Here is a 22,937-nt window from a genome sequence, read left to right on the forward strand (position 1 = left end):
AAAATGCATTGGGGCTGTTTTTGTTTCATAAACCCCTACTCAATAATTTAAACATGAATATTTAGAACATGGCGGCTAAACAAAATGGCGTCCAGCTGGAAGGAGTTGTCATAGCATGAGCAATGACTACATCTCCAACAAACACATAGACCCCATAGAAAATAAAAACATCTATGTAGTGTAATATTAGGTCAGGCTACTGAGCATTAGCGTGCCACAACTTGTGTGTTTTCACTTTTGACCTGTTATTCCTGTTAATCTATGAGGCAATGCATTTAAGCTGATAAGCTCACGGCTCATTTTTGAATTTGTTTCACCACAGCAGGTGTGTCTCTGTGGGGTTTTTTATAGGTGATCTGGTTTCCAGAAAGACAAAGTTGTCGAATTGTCAGTGTGTGAGTGTGTGAGTGACTGGGTGAGTGTGTTCCTGCCTATTGCCCAATGATTGCTGGTACCATGACCCTGATCCAGATGAGACAGATACAGGTGAATAATTCAACGCTCACACAAATTACAACTACAGTTAGTTAACTGTAAAATGTAGTTAAAATGATGTTTCACTGTATTTTATCTGAATTACAATATAAACAACTGAAATGAAACAAAAACCTATTGCTCCAAACAGTAGGCCCACCACATGGGGGCATCCACCCTTAAACAGGATTAATATCTAGAATCCCTGAGACATCCAAGCCACTAGGTGTGAGCATAATGAGATTTAATAAAAGCTACTGAAATAGTCCTGTGTGGAGACTGACCGGTGGTTTCCCAGCATGTGTAAAGAGTGCTCAAGCTTTAAATGTGTGACTTTTTTTCTCTCTCAGTCAAAAGCACAAAGCCATGCACTGAGACACTTCCTTAAACACTGTAACAGCCTGAAAGACCGGTTTATAAACTGTGACCACACCTTCTACATGCAATTTGCATTCCCTTCTCACAGCAGGACACAAACACTGCATTCACACACACAGTGTATTCATGGTTCTTGTTTTGGTTTGCAATAAACCTAAGATCTAAAACAGCACAATTTTATCTTAATTAAACTAAAAATGACCCAGTGGGAACAGTCTATTTATAGAGTACAGGAAGGGTGCAGTAATCACCTCTGGGACTGGAGAAGTCCCAAAAATATAGGGTTTTAAAAGGGTCAAAACCTCTTAAACTGGTATAACTCCTTAATAATATGATGAGGATCTTTCAGCTTTAACCTTGTGAAATCCCTGTCTTATTAAACTCTAAGGCTTTTAATTCAGGGGCTGAAGGGTCTTACAAAAGTGTGTAATATAGGTGTGGGCTTTCGGCCATTAAAATAAAAATAAATAAATAAATAAACACTTTATATAAGATTCAGAAGATGTTTCCTTGCCATTTGCTGCTCTCCAGTCAGTTTGCAAAATTAGCTTGATGTGTTTATGTGTTTCTCTCTCTTCCTCTCTCTCTCTCTCTCTCTCTCTCTCTCTCTCTCTCTCTTGACAGCTGAGGCATCTGGAGGTTTTTTAGACCACAGAGAGGACACTAAAATATGAAAAGCATATACCGAAATGAGGATATTTCTCATGACTGCTCCGTAGGAGGGAAATAATTAAGTGCCTTGGAGCTGCCCCTACACTGAAGTTTTCACAGACTCCTAACTTTTATCACCAGCAGATTGACCAGAGGAGGATAGGTCCCCCCCTGTGTGAGCCTTGGTTCCTCCCAAGGTCTCTTCCTCAGCTCTAAAGGGAGTTTTTCCTTCCCACTGTCGCCCTTGGCCTCACTCACCTGGGGATTTTTACATTTTTACATTCTTTACATTTCATGTCAATACTTTGTCTTTACCGGAGTTCTGTGAAGCTACTTTGTGACATCATCAGTTGTAAAAGCAGCTATACAAATAAATTTGATTTGAAATATATTTTGTTTTCAGATCACTTAAGGTGGAAATGTCTCTGAACTCAGGAGATGCCTAACTGCATTACGGACAAAAATAAACACCTCAGGTTTTTGTGGTAATTCAAACAGTGAATAAAAACTTACAATTTACGCTTCAGCAGCGTACAAACAACAGTCAGTTTTATTCCCCTTAAACACAGCTAAAAGACACATAGCTTTGGAATGTAAACAACGAGAGAGAACTGTGATTAACCACAATAGCAGACGTTCCCTTTAAGTGCTAAGTCTTGCCCTCCTCTTCTTTACCAACACGGTTTCCTCAGAAGTAGTAGAAGTAGTTCTCTTATAGCATTTCTCCAAAGAGCCCCTTTATTTTAGTGTTTCTAGCTCTGAATCTGAACCTGGATGTTAATGGATATTTTACTCCATTGTGTCTCTAAGCTGGTGGAATGCAGTTCCCACTGAACACTTACTTTGCGTGTTGACAATAAGAGTTAAACTCAGGGCAGGACAGGAGATTTTGGGTGTGGTGGATTTGTTGAGGGCTAAACTAAGGCCAGGCTTGAGGGGCTATTATCAGCAACCCCCCATTTTCCTTCTTTCAAAGCCTGAGCCGGTCACAAAAAGTCCTGTGGAACCCAGCTTCTCCCCAAAGACAAAAGAGTCCAAGTCCCAAAAGTCCAAGGAGGCTGTTTACTGTCAATAAAGCTCAGACTGAGGAGTACCTGTCATTGTTACAGCAAAGAGAGTGACGACAGGCCACAAGAGATGGGGCTCCTGTTCAAAGTGCTGATGAAAAACCACCTTAAATACACCTTGTTTGTGTTGGGAGTGCATACTGAAACCCAGTATGCCAGAAACACTGGTAACAAGCAGGGGCATCAGTAGACTCAATTTACTGAGGTATGTGCCTCGGGAAAATGTTGCTGTGCCCCACTAAGTTCATGGTAAAATGTTAATTTTGTTCACTACATTTCCCACAATGCCCCAGTGTCTTTCCAAAATGGTTGAGAAGATAATTCATTTCAAAATTTCAAAGTCAATCAGACAAGATAATGCCAGCTCATAGTTTTCATAGTTTTGGATGTGGTCATTTATAATTGTGAAACGTGACTTTAAATAACTACTACACCACTAAAGTATTCTGATGTTCCCTTCCCACAGAAAATAACTGTAAGAACATGTAATACCATCCAAAAACACTTCTCATGAGAATGTCATTTATGAATAGATCAATTCTACACAATATTATATTAAATTAAGTCCTGTAGAAGATAAGCAATTACAAAATGTACTCACATTTTCAAGGAATAGTGAACACAGATGTAAAATGGCTCCCTGTTCACTATTTTACTCACTATACAGTGCACTGTAATAAGAAACTGAAGTCAGGACGGTAGTGAACAATTTCGGACACTACTTCAATGCGGGTTTTTACCAAACAGTGCAGTGCATTATGGGTACCCACTAACCACTATTATTGGCTAGTGTACATGGGTTCTACACTACACTTTGCGGTGCACTGTGGGATTGTTTGAGTGCACTAAAAATGGTCCACTATGTTTTCTGACACTACTACAAAATGGCGGAACACCAAAATAGTGCTTATAGTGAATAGAGTTTTGGACACAGCGTCTGTTTCTGTTTGTGTTCAACAAGGTCACATCAACAAAATGGATTTAACGAATACAAAGTGTTTTAATGGTAATTTGTGCTTCATTTCTCATCCATGGCAATTTAGTGTTTAATCTGCTTTTAAATAGATGCACATTTGTGCCCCTACGACTGATTTACAAGCAGACAGCTACAGCTGTGCCCTTACAAATTGTATGTGTGTGTGGGCTAGGAAGGCCCCTGCTATCAGAATATCTTCAGTTTCAATAGTAAATGAGACTTTTAACACTAAACCACTATCTAGATGTTGTGTCTGATTGTGTGGTTTAGCAAAATCTCTTAGTACCTGGAACATCATGATTTTCACATGAGATATCACAGCAGTACAGGGTCAGGTGACTCGACTATCCTTCCTTTCATGTCTAAGCAGGTGTACATACAGGCTTCTCTGCACTTTCTGCTGTAAATATCACATCTTCTAATGGAATACAACCCTAGTGACGTAAGCAGTGCTGATACTGCCATGAGCAGGGGGACAGAAATCAATACGGATACCAAGCTTCACGAGAGACCCCAAGAGTGCCCAGAGCACTTTCATAGCGTGTCTCAGTGCCGACTGGCAACACCGAAGTGTTTCATCTACACAGGCACAGACAACCACATGCCTCCAGCAAGGGAGCTAGAGCTGGCTCAGCAGGAGAGGGGAGGCTTCACACATTCCAAGGTAACAAAAGCACATACAAAATAGGCCACAACAAGACAAGGCAGGTCCTCTGGCTGTGAAACCAGCACCACATCAGACTCTCTGAGTCCAGAGAGGCCAAGCATGCATCAGACTGCTTTTTCCTGCTGAATCTTAGAAGAGGAGCCACAGTGGCTTTCGGGAACATGACACCACAAGCTAATATGATTCTTAAAGTTGTGTGAGCATAAACATTTCATGCTTGCTAAAAGCAGCTATCGTCTGAGATGGGCTTTTAAAGGCCATTGGTAAAGAGGAGAGGTCAATCGCAGCTAGCAGAGGAGGAATATTGGCTGATGGCAGCATTTTAGCTCGTGTCCATATCATCAATGCTCATTAGGGTTTAAACCATTACATGCCACACATTAGCCTTTGGTAAAAGCCCACGTAATAGCACTCATGATTGCCCATGGAAGTCCAGCTCTGAGTGGGACCGTTCAGTCAAAGGAACAGTGTGTAGCTTTAAAGGAGATGAGTAACATGCTTTGATGCTGTTAGACAGAACTGGTTTGTCTGTGAAAAGATAAGATCCCTTCCCCCCGCCGCGAGTTTCATGGCCTCACCGAAGAGAACAGCACTCTCTCAACAACTTGTCCTCTGACCACAAAGCACCCTCATATTTATCATGCGCGGTCAAAACAAGTCTGTCCTCCATCTGTCTGTAGGTAAAAGCGCTTCACAGGAAGCTTGAGGCAAAGGTTTAAAAGAAAAGTGACAAGAATTTATTTATTAAAGTTCTGCCTCCTCAAATAAACTGATATCAGGCTGAACACGAGCTTTTACAGACTGTAGTCAATATGGAAAAGGCACAGACATTTTACAATCTTTAACTGATCTGTCTAACATGGCACATACACTATCCAGGGTTTACTTCCCGAATAACCTGTGAGTTAATCATTAATGGACCACCATCATAGCTGGCCACTAAAAGCAACAGCCTTCAAAGAAGCCAGAGTGTAAAGTCTGTCAGCTAAAAGGCCTCTGCGGCATTATCAAGTCCTTTTTCTGAGTGGGTGTGAACAAAATACTGTAAGGCCAACTGTGAACCCAACAAGTTCTGGATTTCCAATTGTTATGTGCATTAGATAGATTACATTAGCACTAGATTAGCACTAGATGCATTTTGGGAAGTCTAGTGAAAGAAGCTTAATATAAAAAAAATGTCACTCAATGGTAAAATCTTTTTATCTGCATAAAAACTGAGATGAAAAAGAGCTTTCTGCTTCTTCTCTCACCTTTACATAGACATTACTGCTTGGCTAAATATCAAGTAAAATACAGCACTGAGCAAATAACCGAGACAATGCTCTGTTTATTTTATTTTCAGGCAAAAGTAAAAGCAAAAGTACAGCCCATTGATTTTGCAAGTGATATTAGAAACAATAACATCCCCTGGTGTAAACAGAAGGAGAAAGTCAAATGAAAAATGAATACAATTTTCTAAACACTAGATTAACTGCTACAGCACAGAGAACATGGGCTCTGAACATTTGAGCATGACAGAGTGAAAAACCAAATTCCCTATCACTCCATTAGATAAACATCTCTTAAAGGTTCCTCTTTAAGACAGAAAAAACAGGTTTCAATCTCGCACCAGATCTGAACAAATCCACCACACTCCTCACAGACAGTCACCCGGAGGGAACCCACGCAGACACAGGGAGAACACATCACACTCCTCACAGACACTCACCCGGAGGAAACCCACTCAGACACAGGGAGAACACACCACACTCCTCACAGACAGTCACCCGGAGGAAACCCACGCAGACACAGGGAGAACACACCACACTCCTCACAGACAGTCACCCGGAGGAAACCCACGCAGACACAGGGAGAACACACCAAACTCCTCACAGACAGTCACTCGGAGGAAACCCACGCAGACATGGGGAGAACACACCACACTCCTCACAGACAGTCACCCGGAGGAAACCCACGCAGACACAGGGAGAACACACCACACTCCTCACAGACAGTCACCCGGAGGAAACCCACGCAGACACAGGGAGAACACACCACACTCCTCACAGACAGTCACCCGGAGGAAACCCACGCAGACACAGGGAGAACACACCACACTCCTCACAGACAGTCACCCGGAGGAAACCCACGCAGACACAGGGAGAACACACCACACTCCTCACAGACAGTCACCCGGAGGAAACCCACACAGACACAGGGAGAACACACCACACTCCTCACAGACAGTCACCCGGAGGAAACCCACGCAGACACTGGGAGAACACACCACACTTTTTTCTGTGAAATAAAGTGAGATCTTCAAACAGAAAATTGGAGCCTGTGAAAGAATGCATGTTCTTTTCCAAAGCAGCTGCTCCTGTGAACTTGTTCGATGCGGAATGGAGTTTACATGCTTTAAAATGATAAAGAGGCATCAGGATGATTAAGCCAAGGCCCTTTTTCCAACATTTCAGACACAACAACGAATGGAAGACTGAGGAGGAATGTGCTGTAACACCTGAACACAAGTTAATATGAAATTGTAATATTTCTGTGTTATATGCTGTTATTATGTCGCAAGAAGATAATAATAAATGAAAAATCTCTCTCTCTCTCTCTCTCTCTCTCTCTCTCTCTCTCTCTCTCTCTCTCTCTCTCTCTCTCTGTGGGAAAGCTGTGCCAGTCACAATCCCTCCCTTAAGTCAAATATTTCCATAAAGTTTACTATTCAACCCAGCGGCTATTTGTCCTCCGAGGCTAATCTACAACCCTAGATAGACAGACTCCAGACAAATGATTAACAACATCTCCTGTCTTCCCTCCCTGCTGCTCAAGTTCATCAGAGTCAAGTTTTCATTCCTTCATAAAACTTTGAGTTACCCAATAAAGATTTTTTTTTCACTTTCGGGCCATATTTTTTTCATTTTCAGAGTGTTTTTTCTCTGTGGGCATTGAGTAAAAAAGGAAGTAGCTTCCGTCGTGATTAGATTTCAGGAAACTCTCCATACTTTCTATATACAAATCACTGATCATAACGACATTAAAACCTTTGTTTTTACCCCGGAAATGATGAGGTAATCCTTGGCGGGTCTGAGGTGTATTGCGTCTTATGACAAAACCTAAGAATATCCTGATTTCACTGTACTCCGTGTAGCTAATGAATCATATGCTTTAGAATACAATTACAGTTCTGGGAACTGAAGGGGTTAATCATGTCTCCCACTACATGAATTATACTGTAGAGGGTGTGTAAAAGTCGAATGATGACTAATGATAATAATATTTATATTATTTCGAAAGTCACTTTAAAGTTAGTAGTTCTTGCATCATTGCCTTTTACATCTGTGTCGGGCCTCGTACTTGGTGTGGGACTATTTTACTTCTTTGTGCTACATGTACATCACGCTAAATGTTTTGCGCACCCCTCTTGTCAATCCGATGATCACAAGATAAAGACTACCACAGCTGTGCTGACAGTAGTGAGCAGGAGGGAGATATTTATTTAGTCATTGCTCAGCAGCAGAGATGCATAATAAATTGAGCTTCTTGTAAGACCTCCCGTTACCTGGAAGACTACAGCAGGACAATACATTTTCTTACTCAGTATTATTCAGGACACAGGAGTCTCAGGTGGGTAGCTATTCTTTGCATTTACTCAGAACTGTGAGCTCACCGAGTTCGTTAGAAATATAATTGTTTGTATTTTACTGGCTATTTTAAAGTGAATGTAGTTTACATGTGCCTCGGGTGAGTCAGGGAAGGAATTTATAGACTTTCACAGTGATTCTCTTTTTTTTTATTATTTAGCATCATTTTTGTTATTTTTTTGTTCCTTGTACAACAGTACAACAAAAGTTGACCTCTGTATTTAACCCATCCATGGCAATGAAAACACACACACATGCGCGCGCAAGTGACTGAGGATGTGAAAATACCCAGAGCATTGAGCAGCCATCCTCGGCACCTGGGAAGTGTTTTGGGAGTTTCACTCGTTAAAGTTCCTGACAGTGCTGGGGATAGAACTGGTGACCTTCCCTGTTCCTGGTCCCAAGCCCACTTCTGTAACCATTAGGACACAGCTGCCCCCAAAGCTTTTGCCGAAGATGGGTTCGATCCACAACCTCAGGTAATGGATGCAGCACGCTTCTGTTGCACCACTCTGCTCACTCTCAGTTGCTTATTTATGTAATTTAACTGCTAGAAACTAGCCAAGGTAGTCTTAGGTACTGCACTACCTGAGGAGTGGTCTATTCTAGTCAACCTTCATGTGTCTTAATAGTAGTAGGTTTAGTACAGTCCATTTAAACCTGCAAAATAAGCCAAAGTGTAGGTCTGCCATGTGAGAACTTAAATATGAGAAATAAATATGTGTATTACTATAATAAATATAGTAACTGTAATGAATGAGTCTCTGAAAAAAAATACCATCTAAGAATATTGACTACTATAAGGATTAACTGAACCATATTTAAATATATATAATTCTTCAATAAAGGTGTGAATTCAATTAAAACATTGACATACATCACAATTAAACTTGTGGTTAATTCTGCCATTTTGTGTTGAATTATTTCTCTTTGTCATGAGTTTAGAATGAGTCTGACACAGTGATACTGAATGTATGATCACACTGAAAACTCATGATCAGACCGGAGCGAAAAAAAAAACTGAGTTGAATAAATGTGTTTCAGTTCATCCCAGGCCCCAGGGCGCAGCTTCATCAGCTGCTGTAAACCATTCTCTCTATAACTGCAGATATATATCAGGCTAGAAACAACAAGTCTGCAGCTGGAACAAGCTTTAGAGTGGTGTTACCAGCCACAAGGTGAGGATGACACATGTAGAGTGTAGAAATTAAAAATGGATTAATTAAAAACTTAAGGCAGCACTGTAAACAAAAATCTATTTATTTTTTAACTGTCAATCAGCCCATACAACCACAATCATATATTTATCAAGACATAAACAGCCTTTAATCTGTATTAAAGTCTCTGAAACCTTGGCCAATTAACATCAATAATTCAGTTGTGTCTCTGCTTCTCTCTGGATGCCTTCTGTTGGGTTTGTTTGTGAGTTATTTTTAACTCTTTAACTGTTTAAGTGTCAGAGTAACAAATGTCTGATCAGGTCTGATGACTTTAACTTTATTATAAAAATGAATATTTACCCTGTCACTCACACACTCACTCTGGTGGAGAGTTTCACACACTCACTCAGTCACTCACACCCTCACAACTATGGAGTGATGTATTTTGGACTATGACATCGACACAGACATAATACTAATAGTAATATTGTGACGATACTTAGCTCCATCACAAAGCCCTCGGGAACTGGTCCTTTATTTTCCAAGATAACGTTTTTCTTAGTAATTTTACAACTGTACAATGATATTAGTGAGATTGTTACTGTAATACAAAGCTGGTATTTCCCAGATATTGTTTTGTTTCGTAGAAACTATATGCAGCACCTAAAAAACCACCTACTGCATTATTACTACTGTCATAATCAACCAATAACAATGGACGTCTGATGAGTAAGCAGGAAGCTTACTCAATCGTTCTGTGTCATGGCCCCCCTGCCCTCCCCCCACCCCTGTGATGCACAAACAGCATCCCAGGTCTGTTATGAATGCATCGTGTGCCACAATACTGGAGTTTTTAACCGTGTGTCCACTCACTGCCCGCTCTATTAAACACACCTCCCTTGTTGGTCCATCTTGTCGATGTAAAGACAGTAACTCATTTCTACTTCACACTTTGTGCTCATCATCCTCTAGTCCTTCATCAGTGCAAACAGGACGCTGCCTACAGCACACTGCTAGCTGGGTAATTTTGGTTGGTGGACCGCTCTCCGTCCAGCAGTGACACTGAGGGGTTTAAAAACTCCACCAACACTGCTGTGTCTGATCCACTTTTAAAAACACAACATACATTAAGAAGGATATCTCATCTATCTTATGAAGGCCCTGAAAAATATGCAGAACATCAGATGAACTGGTGTGTAATTGTAAAACAACAAGGGGCATCTACAGTACTCTGCATAAGTTTTAGGCACCTCAGAAAATGATAATTAAAAAGCTATTCATCCAAACAGAAAAAAAAAATCTGAAAAAAAAAAGGAATAATAACTGAGAACATTATTCCAATGAATTGTGACATTGTGTGTGTGTGAATATGTTGGGTTATCCCTTCCAAAATCTCCCCTCCTCATGGCAGTCCAGTATTATGGTCAATGGGACTGATAAAATGAACAATGAGTGTAGAAATAAGGTGGTCATCTAAAAGTTTTGTCTGGCTGCTGTATTTCCGTCTACTAATGCATGCTGAAGTCATTAAAAGTGTTTAGATAGATTCTAACTAATTTTCATGTGTGTCTTAATAGTGCTTAAAAGCTTAGGAAGTTATGATATGACGCATCTCTGTGCTGAATGTGTGTATCCATCACTGGGGGAGGGTACAATGTCTTTGCTTTGCTCAGTGCTGCTGAGCCCTTGGGAAAAGGCTGTGGGCTCTGTCCGAGTGCTGATGTGAATAGAGTCTTTCAGGTCTCTCTCCACAGCAAACAGGAGCTTAGAGCCTCTGAGTGAGCTGTGCTTCATGGAAAAGAAGGTTACTACTTAAACTACGTAAAGGACAGATTTAAGACGTTTGCAGCGCGCTCTGGGTTCAGGTTTTGGTGTCATGCAGAAACATTCCTTGGATGGTCTTTAGAGGTCTGTGGAGAAGAGTGGAGGGAGGGTGTGTATGTCGACACTGACTGAAGTTTGTCTGCTGTGTGCTTGCACTTTCTTCAGATTCACGCCTCACCTGGTGAGAGTATCGAGTATCCTGGAGATATTTACCTGAAGACTTCACCTGTTAGGGGGCGGAGACTGGAGACCCGAGTCCATATTTGGCCAACGTTAAAGCGGATGGGCGAGGTCACCTGTCTGCGTCACTTCTCGAAACTACCAAACGTTTACCTGTGGAGCTGCGCTTCCTCCATTTATCGCTGAGGAGAGTCAATCACAGGACATTCGCACTTGGGAGTAACTTTTAACCGGATTAGATTCGGGGTTTCTTTAATGGAGCCTTTCAGCATTGTACGGGTGGGAGTTCTTATCGTTTTACTGCAGGTAAGTTAGCTTTAACTTTTTAGATTTTTTTTGTTTGATCGCCTGCACGTCACTGGCCTGTTTTTTTTTTTAATGGCGACCTGAAGAGTTCATTTTATTTCTCTAATAACGCTAATATTAATACTGTTGTAGCGATGAAACAGGTAGTTCTCGAACGTGTAAATATCCACCAAAACTGCCTGTGTCAACGGGGTTAAACATAAAGGTCTTGAAAGTGCCTTTTGGAACGAAAAACTTCGACGTGTCGGCTGTATTTGTCCAAGGAAAATAAGAGAATAATTAACCCAAAACTTGCAAAGCTAATTTCACTCTAAAATATATTCCACACACTTTAAAACTCTGTATAATTAACATGTCCCTGTGCTTGAGAAAGTAACTGAAGGTGTTTCCCCCTCTCATCAAGGTACTGTCGTCTGCTGCGGATGAGTTTCCGCCATGTTCACCTGGCTTTGATTCAGAGCTGTACATTTTCACAGTGCACAGAAAACACCTTCACAGCGGGAGACGGCTCGGCAGAGGTACAATCACAACTCCCTCTCTCAATATCTCCCTTTAGGAATGTGGTGTGACCAAGATATCTCCACTTTTTAAAACACATCAGCTGATGAGTCTAAAACATTCATGTTCAAATAGAAAAATAAAATAAAAACTTCTCCAGATAAATAATCCGGATTGGTTTGGAGGGATGTGGTGTGTTGGACACTCTTTAAAACCTTTTTGTGCCTGAATGGGGGAGAGGTCTTGTTCTGTGGTGTCTGTTGTCGAATGCCGTTTATTTTTTAATTTATTAGACGCTTTAATCATACAAACTACATTCCACACCCACCTCAGCTGATGTTTTTGAGCTTGTGCTGTTGTTACTTTTCAAACATTAAGTGGAAATCTGTTTCAGCTTGGCTAATAATTTAAGCTTTTTCCGGTTAGCAAGGTCAGCATTAGAAGGCTTCTTGTTGCTACATACAATACACGAAGTGAGCTAGCATGTCTGCTACACCTGCTACAACAATACTGATGTTTATTTCAGCATTAAAAACACAAGTGAGCTTGGATGTGTCTTCTAAGGTCAAATGTAATGTTGATAATAGCTGAAAAGTATTAAATAAGAGAAATACTTGTCCAATTCTATGCTTAAGTTGACATTTTAACGATAGTTAAACGGTTTTTTTTTTCCTCCTCCCCAAAGTGGATTAAATTGTCATGAAAAATTAGCAGCCACAAAAGACAATATTCTACAATAAAATTAGAGTCTTGGACTGAACTGTTTGTCCAGACAAATTTGGTTTTGTACATTCAGGAAGCACAGCAGGCCACTTTCCAGTCAGAAGAATGTGTTTGAGTGTTTGTAATGTATTTGGGTTTTTGATAAGTGAATTTGTTTGATAAAGTGACTCATGCTCTTCCTGTTTTTTAAAAGTTTCATTTTGGATTTGATTTTGGCTTTCCATCAAGGCTTTGTTCTCAGCCAGCTTTTAACTTGCATATGAAGGGCGGTGCTCTTACCGAGCTCAACATGTAGAGGTTTGGTGTCTTAGTCGATTTGTGTTAGAATGAGTCAAGTTCTTCTGAACCCGAGTACGTCATTAGGCCTCTTCAGGTGTTTATGTTAATGTGGCTCCCTCAGGTGGATGGTTTCACCTTCTGTAGCTCTATCAGTGATTCTGGGTTTCAGTGGGTGTGGAAATACAGGTTTGAACATAAGCCGCTGTACAATGCGTTTCGTTTTACTTCTGCATTGGTACTTTCCACTGTCAAGGGTTAACATTTTTTAAAGTTTCCTTTTTTCTTTAACCTGCCTGCTTCTACAGGTTTTCACTGATACGTGTGCTCTGATCATAATTAAAGATATTATTTTTAAGAAGACAGATTAAACTGTTGATTGACCAGTGTTACCCTCTTAATTGTTGGTAGCTTTTCTGACACTGTTTGGTAAGATTAGCCTCTCATTGTCTCAGGAAACAAAATCAGATCTCAATGTTATATATAAAATAAAGTCAGTCCTTCGTCCTAACACCCACAATTAGGGATTTAACACAACGAGAATGAGCACTTAATTGTAAGAATATATACAAACAAATTATAGACGCAGACTGCTAAATAGTAAATTATAGATGAGAGAAATAAACATTTTATACTTTAAACAAAGAATTGACTGAGGCTGGGTTGGGCAGGGTTAAATGAGCTAGAAGACAAAATTGAGATCAAAGTCAGGTATCGCAGGTCTTTTTTGGGACAGCATTTTTAGCAGCAGGTAGGAAAAATGCTCACATCACTTTATCTACAGCAGAGTAAAAGGGATGAAGAGGACATTTATATTTAGACTACATTATGGCTATCCATGGGGTTGTCAAATAAGTGTTTCAGAAGTGTTTATATCATGATCCTAATAATTAATAGAACTCCTCTTATTGTGGAGGAATATCACTGATCTCTGGCTGCTTTCTAGAGGCTCCTCTCAGGTTCCTGCGTAATGGCAATTTGCTCATGATCTGCAAATGTTTTTGCTATCTGTTTCCTCATGAAAGCTCTGAAAGCACTTAAAGCTATCACTGTGGTGCACTGCTTATTTTGACTGTGTGGAGTTGCCATCAGATCAGACTGTGTGTTTATGCAAATCTGTGCTTTGTTACTGTGTAAGGTTGGGTTCAGTGTTGACTGTGTTACTGTCGTCTTGACAAAGTGTAATTTTAGGTGCAGGTTGCGGCAGCATATACAGTTTGATTCGGGCACTTCTCAGTTTTTAGCATTTGTCCATCTTTAACAAATGGAGTTTTAACATGATTTTGAAAAATAGTTTTAATGCAGTGATAAATGGTCTAGTCTCATATTTAACATTTATATATTTTATTTTCATTCAGTTGTATTCGATGACTGCACTGCTAGGGGGAGGACAGCCTTTGAATCTGCTGACAAGCGATTTCAAGTGGACACTGATGGCATGGTGAAACTGAAGAGACAGGTCACTCTTCATGATGGCCATAAGATGTTTACTGTCCATGCTTGGGACTCCAGTGGCAAGAGACACACGGCGTTTGTGCGAGTGGAACATGAGCAGAAGAAAATCCACCACCACCTTGAGCAGCAAGAAGAGACAGACTCATTTGGGCCTGCACAGGTATGCCATTGACGAGCCTGACCTCTACTGGACACATTAGGAATTGTAGAACTCCTTGATGTTTTTGCTAGAGTGGTTTCTCTTCAGAAACAGGGTCTCGGGGCCTTTCATCCATATTTGGCCTGTCATTTATTACCTTGTCTTGAATGTTATACTTGGTCTGGAATCTTGCCTGATTTTCATCTAACATGAAAGTAGTGTATGTAGTCCCTAAGGGTCAGTGTAATGTTCATTTTTCTGACTGTTTGAGGCTAAATACAAACAGATACTATACCATTAATTGGTAAAGTAAGATGTAGTCTCGAATTACCACTTAATGTGAGAAAGAACTGCCTATTAATGCAGGAAATTAAATTTTAAAATTCACAAAATGCAAAAAAATACACGTTGGAACACTACAGAGCCAGTAGAAGAATGATGCACATATAAACAGATGTACAAATAGCCAATCAGAATGCAGCGGGCAGAATCCTGACAGTGCGGAGAGGTTTGTGCACTGAAGACATCAGAGACTCTGTTTACTAGTGGGCTCAGAGTATGTGGCTGAAAATAAGTAAGACGTAACAGTTTCTCTAGAGACATGGTGCTGCATGCCTTCCACACAGACTCAGCAATGGCATCTGAATTAGTATCTACTTTGTGCATCAATCGGATGAGTTTTTTCTGTGGAGATCTTTAGCTTGTCACAGGAAAGGTAGGAGGATGTGCATATTTGTACATGATAGATATTTTGAGGGTTAGATAAGGTCACAAATTAACGTTATTCCTGTGACTTGCTAAAAGTGCAGTTAAAAAAAGAGAACCACACAAACCGGAATAATAATTGGAGACACATTTGGTTTCTTCCTCAGAGTGAATCTCCCTCAGCTCTGCCAGTTCTGGAGTTTCCAAAGTCTTCAGGGGGGTCGAAGAGGATAAAGAGAGAGTGGGTGATTCCACCAATCTTTTTTCCAGAAAATGACAGAGGACCGTTCCCCAAACAGATGGTGCAGGTGTGTATAGTTGCAGCTAAAATGTGTGTATGTGTGTGTTTATATTAAAGATGTGTAGTTAAATTATAAATACAGATAAGAACTATAGTGCAACATTCTTTTTCTTCCAGAGGTGGTGGCTTTATTTTTAAAATATTATGTAGATTTATAGGAGAAGGTTTCATAGGCTTGGCAAATTCATTTTTCAAATTCATTCCAGTTTTGTAGGTACACACAGCTGTTGTGGGCATTTCTTGGCAGTTTTTCTGTAGCTTTTATATTGATATTGGAATTTTATTTTATCAACTGAAATAAAACACACAGTGATATCAATTTTGGTCACATCACACCGCCCTAGCAGTAAAACATCCCTATAACTACTATGTTTTGTATTACACTGTCTGACTATTCAGATCAAATCCAGTAAGTCTAAGGAAGTACAAATCACATACAGCATCACTGGGGAAGGAGCGGACCTGCCTCCAGTGGGACTTTTCACCATAAACAGAAAAACTGGCTGGCTCTTTGTCACAGCGCCTCTAGACAGAGAGACCAAAGATAAATATTTGGTAAGTGATTTTGGTCCTGATGATGAGTTAAGTGGTATTTGTCCTTTTTATCTTGTTAGAACAATTTGAATTGAAGATGAGAAATCAGCAAATATATTTCACTTTTCTTTTTTTTGTCTACTCCAGCTTCAGGCCCACGCTGTTGCAGATGAAGGAGAAGGGGAAACTCCCATGGAGATTATTGTTAATGTTATTGATATGAATGACAATAAGCCTGTTTTCGCCCAAGACACTTTCATGGGCGAGGTTCCAGAAGCCTCAGCCATAGGTATCTTTTTAATGTGTACACAGCGCAACTGCTACTTAAGAATTGGAGAGAACATTCTCTTTTTAAACAACTAACCTCCCCACTTTGTAGGGTATGAGTTCATGAAGGTCACAGCCACTGATAAAGATGACCCTACCACTGACAATGCTGATATCAGATACTCCATCATGAGTCAGAATCCAGTAGAGCCGAATCCAAGCATGTTCGACATTAATCCAGTGACTGGTGCGATCAGGGTCAAAACTGATGGTCTGGACAGAGAGGTGAGAATTTAACAGATATTCCTCTCTTGCCAGACTTACCAAAGCAGTTGAGTTGATGGGGAATGCAATAATAAATGAACCTCCCCAATCGTGATTATTGAATTTTCCAGAACTATCCTCAATACACCTTGGAGATTCAAGCTGCAGATATGATGGGTGGTGGCCTCACAGCATTTGCAAAAGCTGTCATTACTGTAACTGACAGCAACGACAATGCTCCCAAGTTTGAGAAGACATCGGTAAGACATTTAACGACACATTCTGAAATATCTCAATACGCTTATCTGCTCAGGAATTGTGTGTGGGTATCATGGAGAGTGATTTATTTGTATTGTAGTGTTAATGCAAGCTTTTTTTTCCTTTCAGTACAACGCGTCTGTCCCGGAGAATAAAGTCGGAGCTGTGGTGGTGAAGATGGCGGTGACTGATGGAGATGAACCTCAGTCCGCTGCCTGGACAGCCAAGTTCAGGATCGTTCAAGGCAACCAGGGTGGAGTTTTTAACGTTAGCACAGGACCAAACAAACAGGAGGGCATCATTACCACTGTTAAGGTAGCACTGACACCACTTCAAACCGTCAGCTGAATAAACCCTGGGGCGTCTTAATTCTTGAGTTCACTGACTTTTCTTCTGTGTTCTTCCAGCCTCTGGACTTTGAGACAAACCCAAAGTACACTCTGTTGGTGGCTGTGGAGAACGATGTTCCTTTTGCTAAACCCATGCCCACGTCCACTGCCACAGTCACTGTGAACGTCCTGGATGTGAATGAAGCTCCAGTGTTTGATCCTCAGGTGAAAGAGATTTCTGTACCTGAAGATACAGCTGTTGGTTCTCAGCTGACTGTGTACACCGCCACTGATCCAGACACAGCGAGGACTCAGACCGTGAAGTAAGACAACTTTTGATTTAAGCCAGATTTGGTTGCAGCCAAAATCTTAAGGATCAAATTTAAAATTATTCGCAGGTCATTTGAGGTACAGTGTTGAAGGCATTTCAGTTTTTTGCTCAGGCAAATACCATATCAATAAGAGTTCTTGGGCTTGACTTACAAAATGTGAATAAGGCACATGATGAATAATGTCACTAATGCACTCTAACGTTCTAACAAACTGTCACTAAGATTTCTAACGTCACATTGGGTGTGTTTGTTTTAAAGTTTCTATCTTGATTCACTTTCTTACCGCATTTTTGCACTGCATTCAGATGCACTGCAGTGTTGTCATCATCTTTATGCCATAAGCACGACTCAGTGTTTTTTTTGTTTTTTTTTATATATATATACAATTTTATAGTTGTACAGTTTTAGCTTAAAAGATAACAAATATAGACATTAATACTAAACTAAAAATAATTTATTTTCCATTCGTTAACTAATATTTTTCTTAACGTGTGGACAATCATCAAAGCGTTTCACTGCAAGTTGTACCGTGTATGTGACAAAAACTTGGATTTGGTCAGTGCTCTCCAGACTGTGGTGGAGTTTTGGCCTTTTATTTTTACTGTACTATCTAGCTCTGACATAGTGAGTTGTTGCTGTACATTGCAGGTATCGTCTGTCCCCTGATTCTTCTGGTTGGTTGAGTGTTGAAGAAGACACTGGGGTGATCAAAGTGAAGAGCCCCATGGATAGAGAGTCTCCTTTTGTGAAAGATGGCAAATACAAAGCTCTGGTCCTTGCCATGGACAATGGTAACTCCTTTTCCTCATGCTACATTTTGAAGAAAATATCTGATGATGCAGCTTCTCCTAACAGGCTTTTTACTTGTTTGTAGATGCCGTTCCAGCCACTGGTACAGGAACCCTTGTGATTACTTTGGAGGATGTGAATGACAACTATCCCGTTATTGACGATAGAGTGATTCAATTGTGCAATAAAGACCCAGAGACAAAGGTGCTGTCTGTGAGTGATAACGATGGGCCTCGCTTTGCTGCCCCTTTCAAAGTGGAACTCCAGGACGATAGCAAGAACAACTGGACTGCTAAGATGGATCCAAATGGTATGTTCCTTCGTCCCATCCAATTTTACTTCTGTTTTACTGCTTGTGAATGGGGGGGGGGGTGGTGTTTGTACAATGACACTGAATATAGGTGTAAATGAGAAATTCAGTGTAACCTTTTCTCAGTGTTTTGGGTGTTGAGAAACATTCAACTGTTAAATGGAATGTCTATAGCCTGGATCAGTTAGAACCCTTTTTCTTAAAATTTAAATGAATTATGGCTGATTTGTGTGTGAATTTCATTTTCCCTTTTTGTGTAGGAACTGCAATTTTACTCACGCTCAAGACTGCACTGCAAAGCGGAATTTACAACGTTCATCTGAGGGTATATGACAACGCTCTCATGTATCAGGACAACACCGTTGAGGCCACGGTGTGTGATTGCACTGGCTCAGATGTGCGTTGCTCAGACAAGCTCGCAGCGGGTTTTGATCTGCCTGCCATTCTTGGAATTCTGGGGGCTATCTTGGCTCTGCTATGTAAGTTATTTTATATTTCACCATGTGCAATGTTATGCATAACACAGTCAAAGAATTATCACTGAGGTGGAACCCTCAAGACGCACTATAAATACCTTTTTAAATACAGAATATGTTTGTATAGTATTCTGATTAGTAGCATTTGATTTCCCCCCCCCCCTTCAGTTCCAGGGATTTTATTTTGGTTTTCTACTTAAAATGTTTTATGAAAACTTAAATATTCAAATATCCACCTTTTCATAATGAAGAGAGAAATTTAAGGTTCACGTTTGAAATTAAAAGCCAATGTTGTGCTCTCCACGCAGTGCTGGTCCTCCTGCTGCTTCTGTTCATAAGGAGGAGGACTGGAGTGAAGAGTGAGCCGCTGCTTGGTGAGGACGATACCAGGGACAACATCTACTGCTACGACGAGGAGGGTGGTGGAGAGGACGATCAGGTTGGTTCACTGAATGTTGTTTTTGCTGCTTTGTTTGTTTACTGGCTTCTTTCAGTGGTCTCATCCTGTTCTGGTGATGTTTCATGTGCACAGGACTATGACTTAAGTGTGCTGCACAGAGGCCTGGACAACCGTCCTGATGTGTTCCGTAACGATGTGGCTCCAACCTTTATGCCTGCGCCACAGTACCGGCCACGCCCTGCCAACCCTGACGAGATCGGTAACTTCATTGATGATGTAAGTCTGAGAGGGCCGTGAGGACTGAGACCTGCTTTAGGAAAACGTGTACCAGAATTAAAAGTAACACTCTAAATGGATTTTGTTTGTGTATGTTGTAGGCCACAATATAATCTTTACCTGTTAGCATAGTTAGCGTTATGTAGCCATTGGTGCATTTATTGAGCTTTATTAGACATTGAGCACAGATTTTTGGAAATAAATTAATTAGAATGCATCATTAATGTATGATTTTACACATGAAATGGCAGCAAAATTGTGGCATTTTTATTTTTTACTCCACTGTTTACCAGCAATTACAGCATTTTCTGACAAACCTCAGAAGTATTTTCTTTTTTATGTCACGTGGTGCTTGAATCTCCAAAAGCAGATACAAACAAAGGTGTTTCCTAAATTGTGGTCTGTTCTTTCCCCATTTGGTGAAGATCCTGTAATGTTTATCAGTCAAATGCATTTAGCTAGTGTTAAATCTTTTTTGTGAAATGAAGAAATCTATTTAACGTCTGACATTTATTCACGTTTCATTCAGTATGATTCAGTCTCTGGAGTTGGGAGAGACAACTATATTCTGTGGACTTTAGTTTACTTCAGCTCTGAGATTTGCCTGAGCAACTTAACAAATTACATTTGGTGAACTTGGAGAACTATGTGAATATATATCACTCACTGTTTCATACCTGTGCTGCAGAATCTGAAGGCAGCGGACAATGACCCCACGGCTCCCCCCTACGACTCGCTGCTGGTGTTTGACTACGAGGGAGGTGGATCAGAGGCCGGCAGTCTTAGCTCTCTCAACTCTTCCAGCTCCGGAGACCAGGACTACGACTGCATTAGCGAATGGGGTCCGCGCTTCAAGAAGCTTGCTGACATGTACGGAGGAGGAGAGGACTGAGCTGTAAATAAATGGGTGTGAACGAGTTAAATGGCTGAGTTGGCATCAGTTGTTTGTACTGATGGATAACTACAATATGGGACAGTTTTATGGACGTCATATGACTTTGGAGCAGCGTTATAGGCATTTATTTTTTTTTGTGACAGTCCTCTTGAATTTAATAATGGCTAATCTTATGTTTGCTTTTCAAAACACTGAGGTACAAATGAAAAAAATCAAAGCAATCAGTTAATGCTTCATGAGTTTTTGTCAGGCACATTTTTTATTTTATTTTTTTTGTAGCTGTTCTTGTACAAGTATTTCCTGTTCATTTTTCCTTGAACCTTTCTATGTAGACATTTGTAAGTTGTATATGCAGATTTTTTTTTTTTTATATGAAATAAATGCTTGCCATTTGTCTTTTTACATATTTTTTTTTTTTTTAGCCCCCCTCCACACCCCCCCCCCTTCCCAAAGCTGAATCCTTGTGCATTTACCAGGTATGGGTACATCCCATTGTATTTAAATGTGGCTGTGTGCATCTGAAAGTCTGCACGTCAAGCTTTAATCCACTGTGATGTATGGTGTGACTAATGTAGCTGTGTTTTGACTACCACACTTACTGTTTTGGCTTTGTGCTTTGAAGCTATTTAGACAGGTGTGTGTTCATTTGCAGGAGAAGGGTAGGTGCTATTTAAAGATCTATGTTGGAGTCTGATGTGAGGTTCAAAACAGTTGAAAAATGTCAGCAAGGCTGGGACAGTTAAACATCCCTTGATCATTTTTAAAAACAAGCAGTACACTTTTAAATGCGTTTTTGGACACAAGTAAATTAATGCAGAGATATTCAAAATGGAATGAATGTGTAGGCATTGCATTTCTTACCCGCTTATGTTCTCTAACACTGCCGTCTTGAAATCTCTACAGATGGTGACAGATAAAGAATGAGTAGTTATCCTCCTAACCTGACTGATTCCATACCTAAAACCTCTACTTGACAGACTTTACTTTTTATGTCAATTTCTAGAACCCAGAATGGCTCTAATGTGGCTTTTTTTTTTGGTAACGCAAAAGCTCCAGAGCCTCTGAGGTTGTGGGTTCAAGTCCTGCTCCGGGTGACTGTCTGTGAGGAGTGTGGTGTGTTCTCCCTGTATCTGCGTGGGTTTCCTCTGGGTGACTGTCTGTGAGGAGTGTGGTGTGTTCTCCCTGTGTCGGTGTAGGTTTCCTCCCACGGTCCAAAAACACGTTGGTAGGTGGAGCTATGACTCAAAAGGGTCCCTGTTTGTGTGTGTGTGTGTGTGTGTCGCCCTGTGAAGGACTGGCGCCCCTCCCAAGATGTGTTCCTGCCTTGTGCCTTGTGAATCAGGGTAGGCTCCGGACCCACCGTGACCCTGAACTGGATACAGTTAGACAGTGAATGAATATACAGTGTGTAAAGAGCATCAACATCAGAGGTTTTTTGCGGGGTTTTTTTTATGTGTTTTGATTTTCCAACGTGCTACCAAGCCCATTTGGCTATATTTATTGTGGTAGTATGACAGTTTCTCATGCCATGAACTTTAACAATGTTGCCTTTTAACAGTTCTATGGGCAGCAGATTGTGAAACATATTGAAATGTCGCATTGAACAGTTCAAATGTTTTTGATCTGCTTTCAAATTCCCTCCCAAAGTGGTGAGCCACAACATCTGCGTGCAAAGAGTGAACCTCTGAAGCTCATTTTGTACCCAGTCATGATCTTCTCATCTGTTCACCTGCTTATTATGGAACATTTTAAGACTAATATATATTTAGAATATGATATTATTAATTCGATTATCTTTTCACTATTATTTTTGGATTGAGTTGCAGGCATCCAGGTTTAAATGTTTTTTTATTTACAAAATAAATAAGTTGTTCAATGAAAACACGCTGGAAATCATTATTTATGCTCTTTGCGTTAGAAACAAACAAAGAAATGAATGAATAAAATCTCTCAACAGCACGACACAAGGCAAATCTGCTAGTGTTGTTATTACACAGCTCCAGGGTTCATTTTCAAGGGTTCAGACCCCACCTCAGGTCACTGTGAGGAGTCTGATTTGCTCTTCCTGAGACTGCACAGGATTCCTATGGGTGCTATGGTGCACTCTTGCATTCATTCATTCATTATCATGAGCCCAAGGCAGGAATACACCCTGGAGGGGACATCACAGGGCAACACACACACGGACACTTTTGAGTAGGGTGACCAGACGGCCTCTTTTCACCGGACATGTCCTCTTTTCGGGACCTAAAAAATGCGTCCGGCCGAGATTTCTAAATCTCCAAATCTGTCCGGGACTATAGCCTTTCCCTTCCCAATTTTTACAATAAGCCCTACTTCCTTTCTTGAAGTGTGCATTTTGATGACGTATGATGACGCTGTTGTAGGTGAGCAAAAGGGG

General features: G+C 40.6%; 1 protein-coding gene across 1 annotated transcript; it reads left to right on the plus strand.

Annotated features, from left to right (window-relative positions):
* Positions 1 to 11,084: 11,084 nt before the first annotated feature.
* On the plus strand, positions 11,085 to 22,399 carry LOC136677945 (B-cadherin-like). Its single transcript, XM_066655667.1, has 16 exons — positions 11,085 to 11,309; positions 11,713 to 11,827; positions 14,165 to 14,421; positions 15,273 to 15,413; positions 15,806 to 15,961; positions 16,088 to 16,229; positions 16,320 to 16,492; positions 16,603 to 16,731; positions 16,859 to 17,044; positions 17,137 to 17,381; positions 18,039 to 18,181; positions 18,265 to 18,489; positions 18,750 to 18,968; positions 19,274 to 19,404; positions 19,498 to 19,641; positions 20,330 to 22,399. The coding sequence occupies exons 1-16, from the start codon at positions 11,259 to 11,261 to the stop codon at positions 20,531 to 20,533; spliced, it is 2,661 nt and encodes an 886-aa protein (XP_066511764.1). The 5' UTR covers positions 11,085 to 11,258; the 3' UTR covers positions 20,534 to 22,399.
* The last annotated feature ends 538 nt before the right edge of the window (positions 22,400 to 22,937 follow it).

The sequence above is a fragment of the Hoplias malabaricus genome, chromosome Y, assembly GCF_029633855.1.
Source record: "Hoplias malabaricus isolate fHopMal1 chromosome Y, fHopMal1.hap1, whole genome shotgun sequence".
Classification (NCBI taxonomy): Eukaryota; Metazoa; Chordata; class Actinopteri; order Characiformes; family Erythrinidae; genus Hoplias; species Hoplias malabaricus.

Coding starts and splice junctions, on each gene's coding strand:
- LOC136677945 (XM_066655667.1), top strand. CDS start 11,259: ATGGAGCCTTTCAGCATTGTACGGGTGGGAGTTCTTATCGTTTTACTG. Junction 18,182..18,264: donor GGTCCTTGCCATGGACAATG/GTAACTCCTTTT, acceptor ACTTGTTTGTAG/ATGCCGTTCCAGCCACTGGT. Junction 19,642..20,329: donor TCGGTAACTTCATTGATGAT/GTAAGTCTGAGA, acceptor CCTGTGCTGCAG/AATCTGAAGGCAGCGGACAA.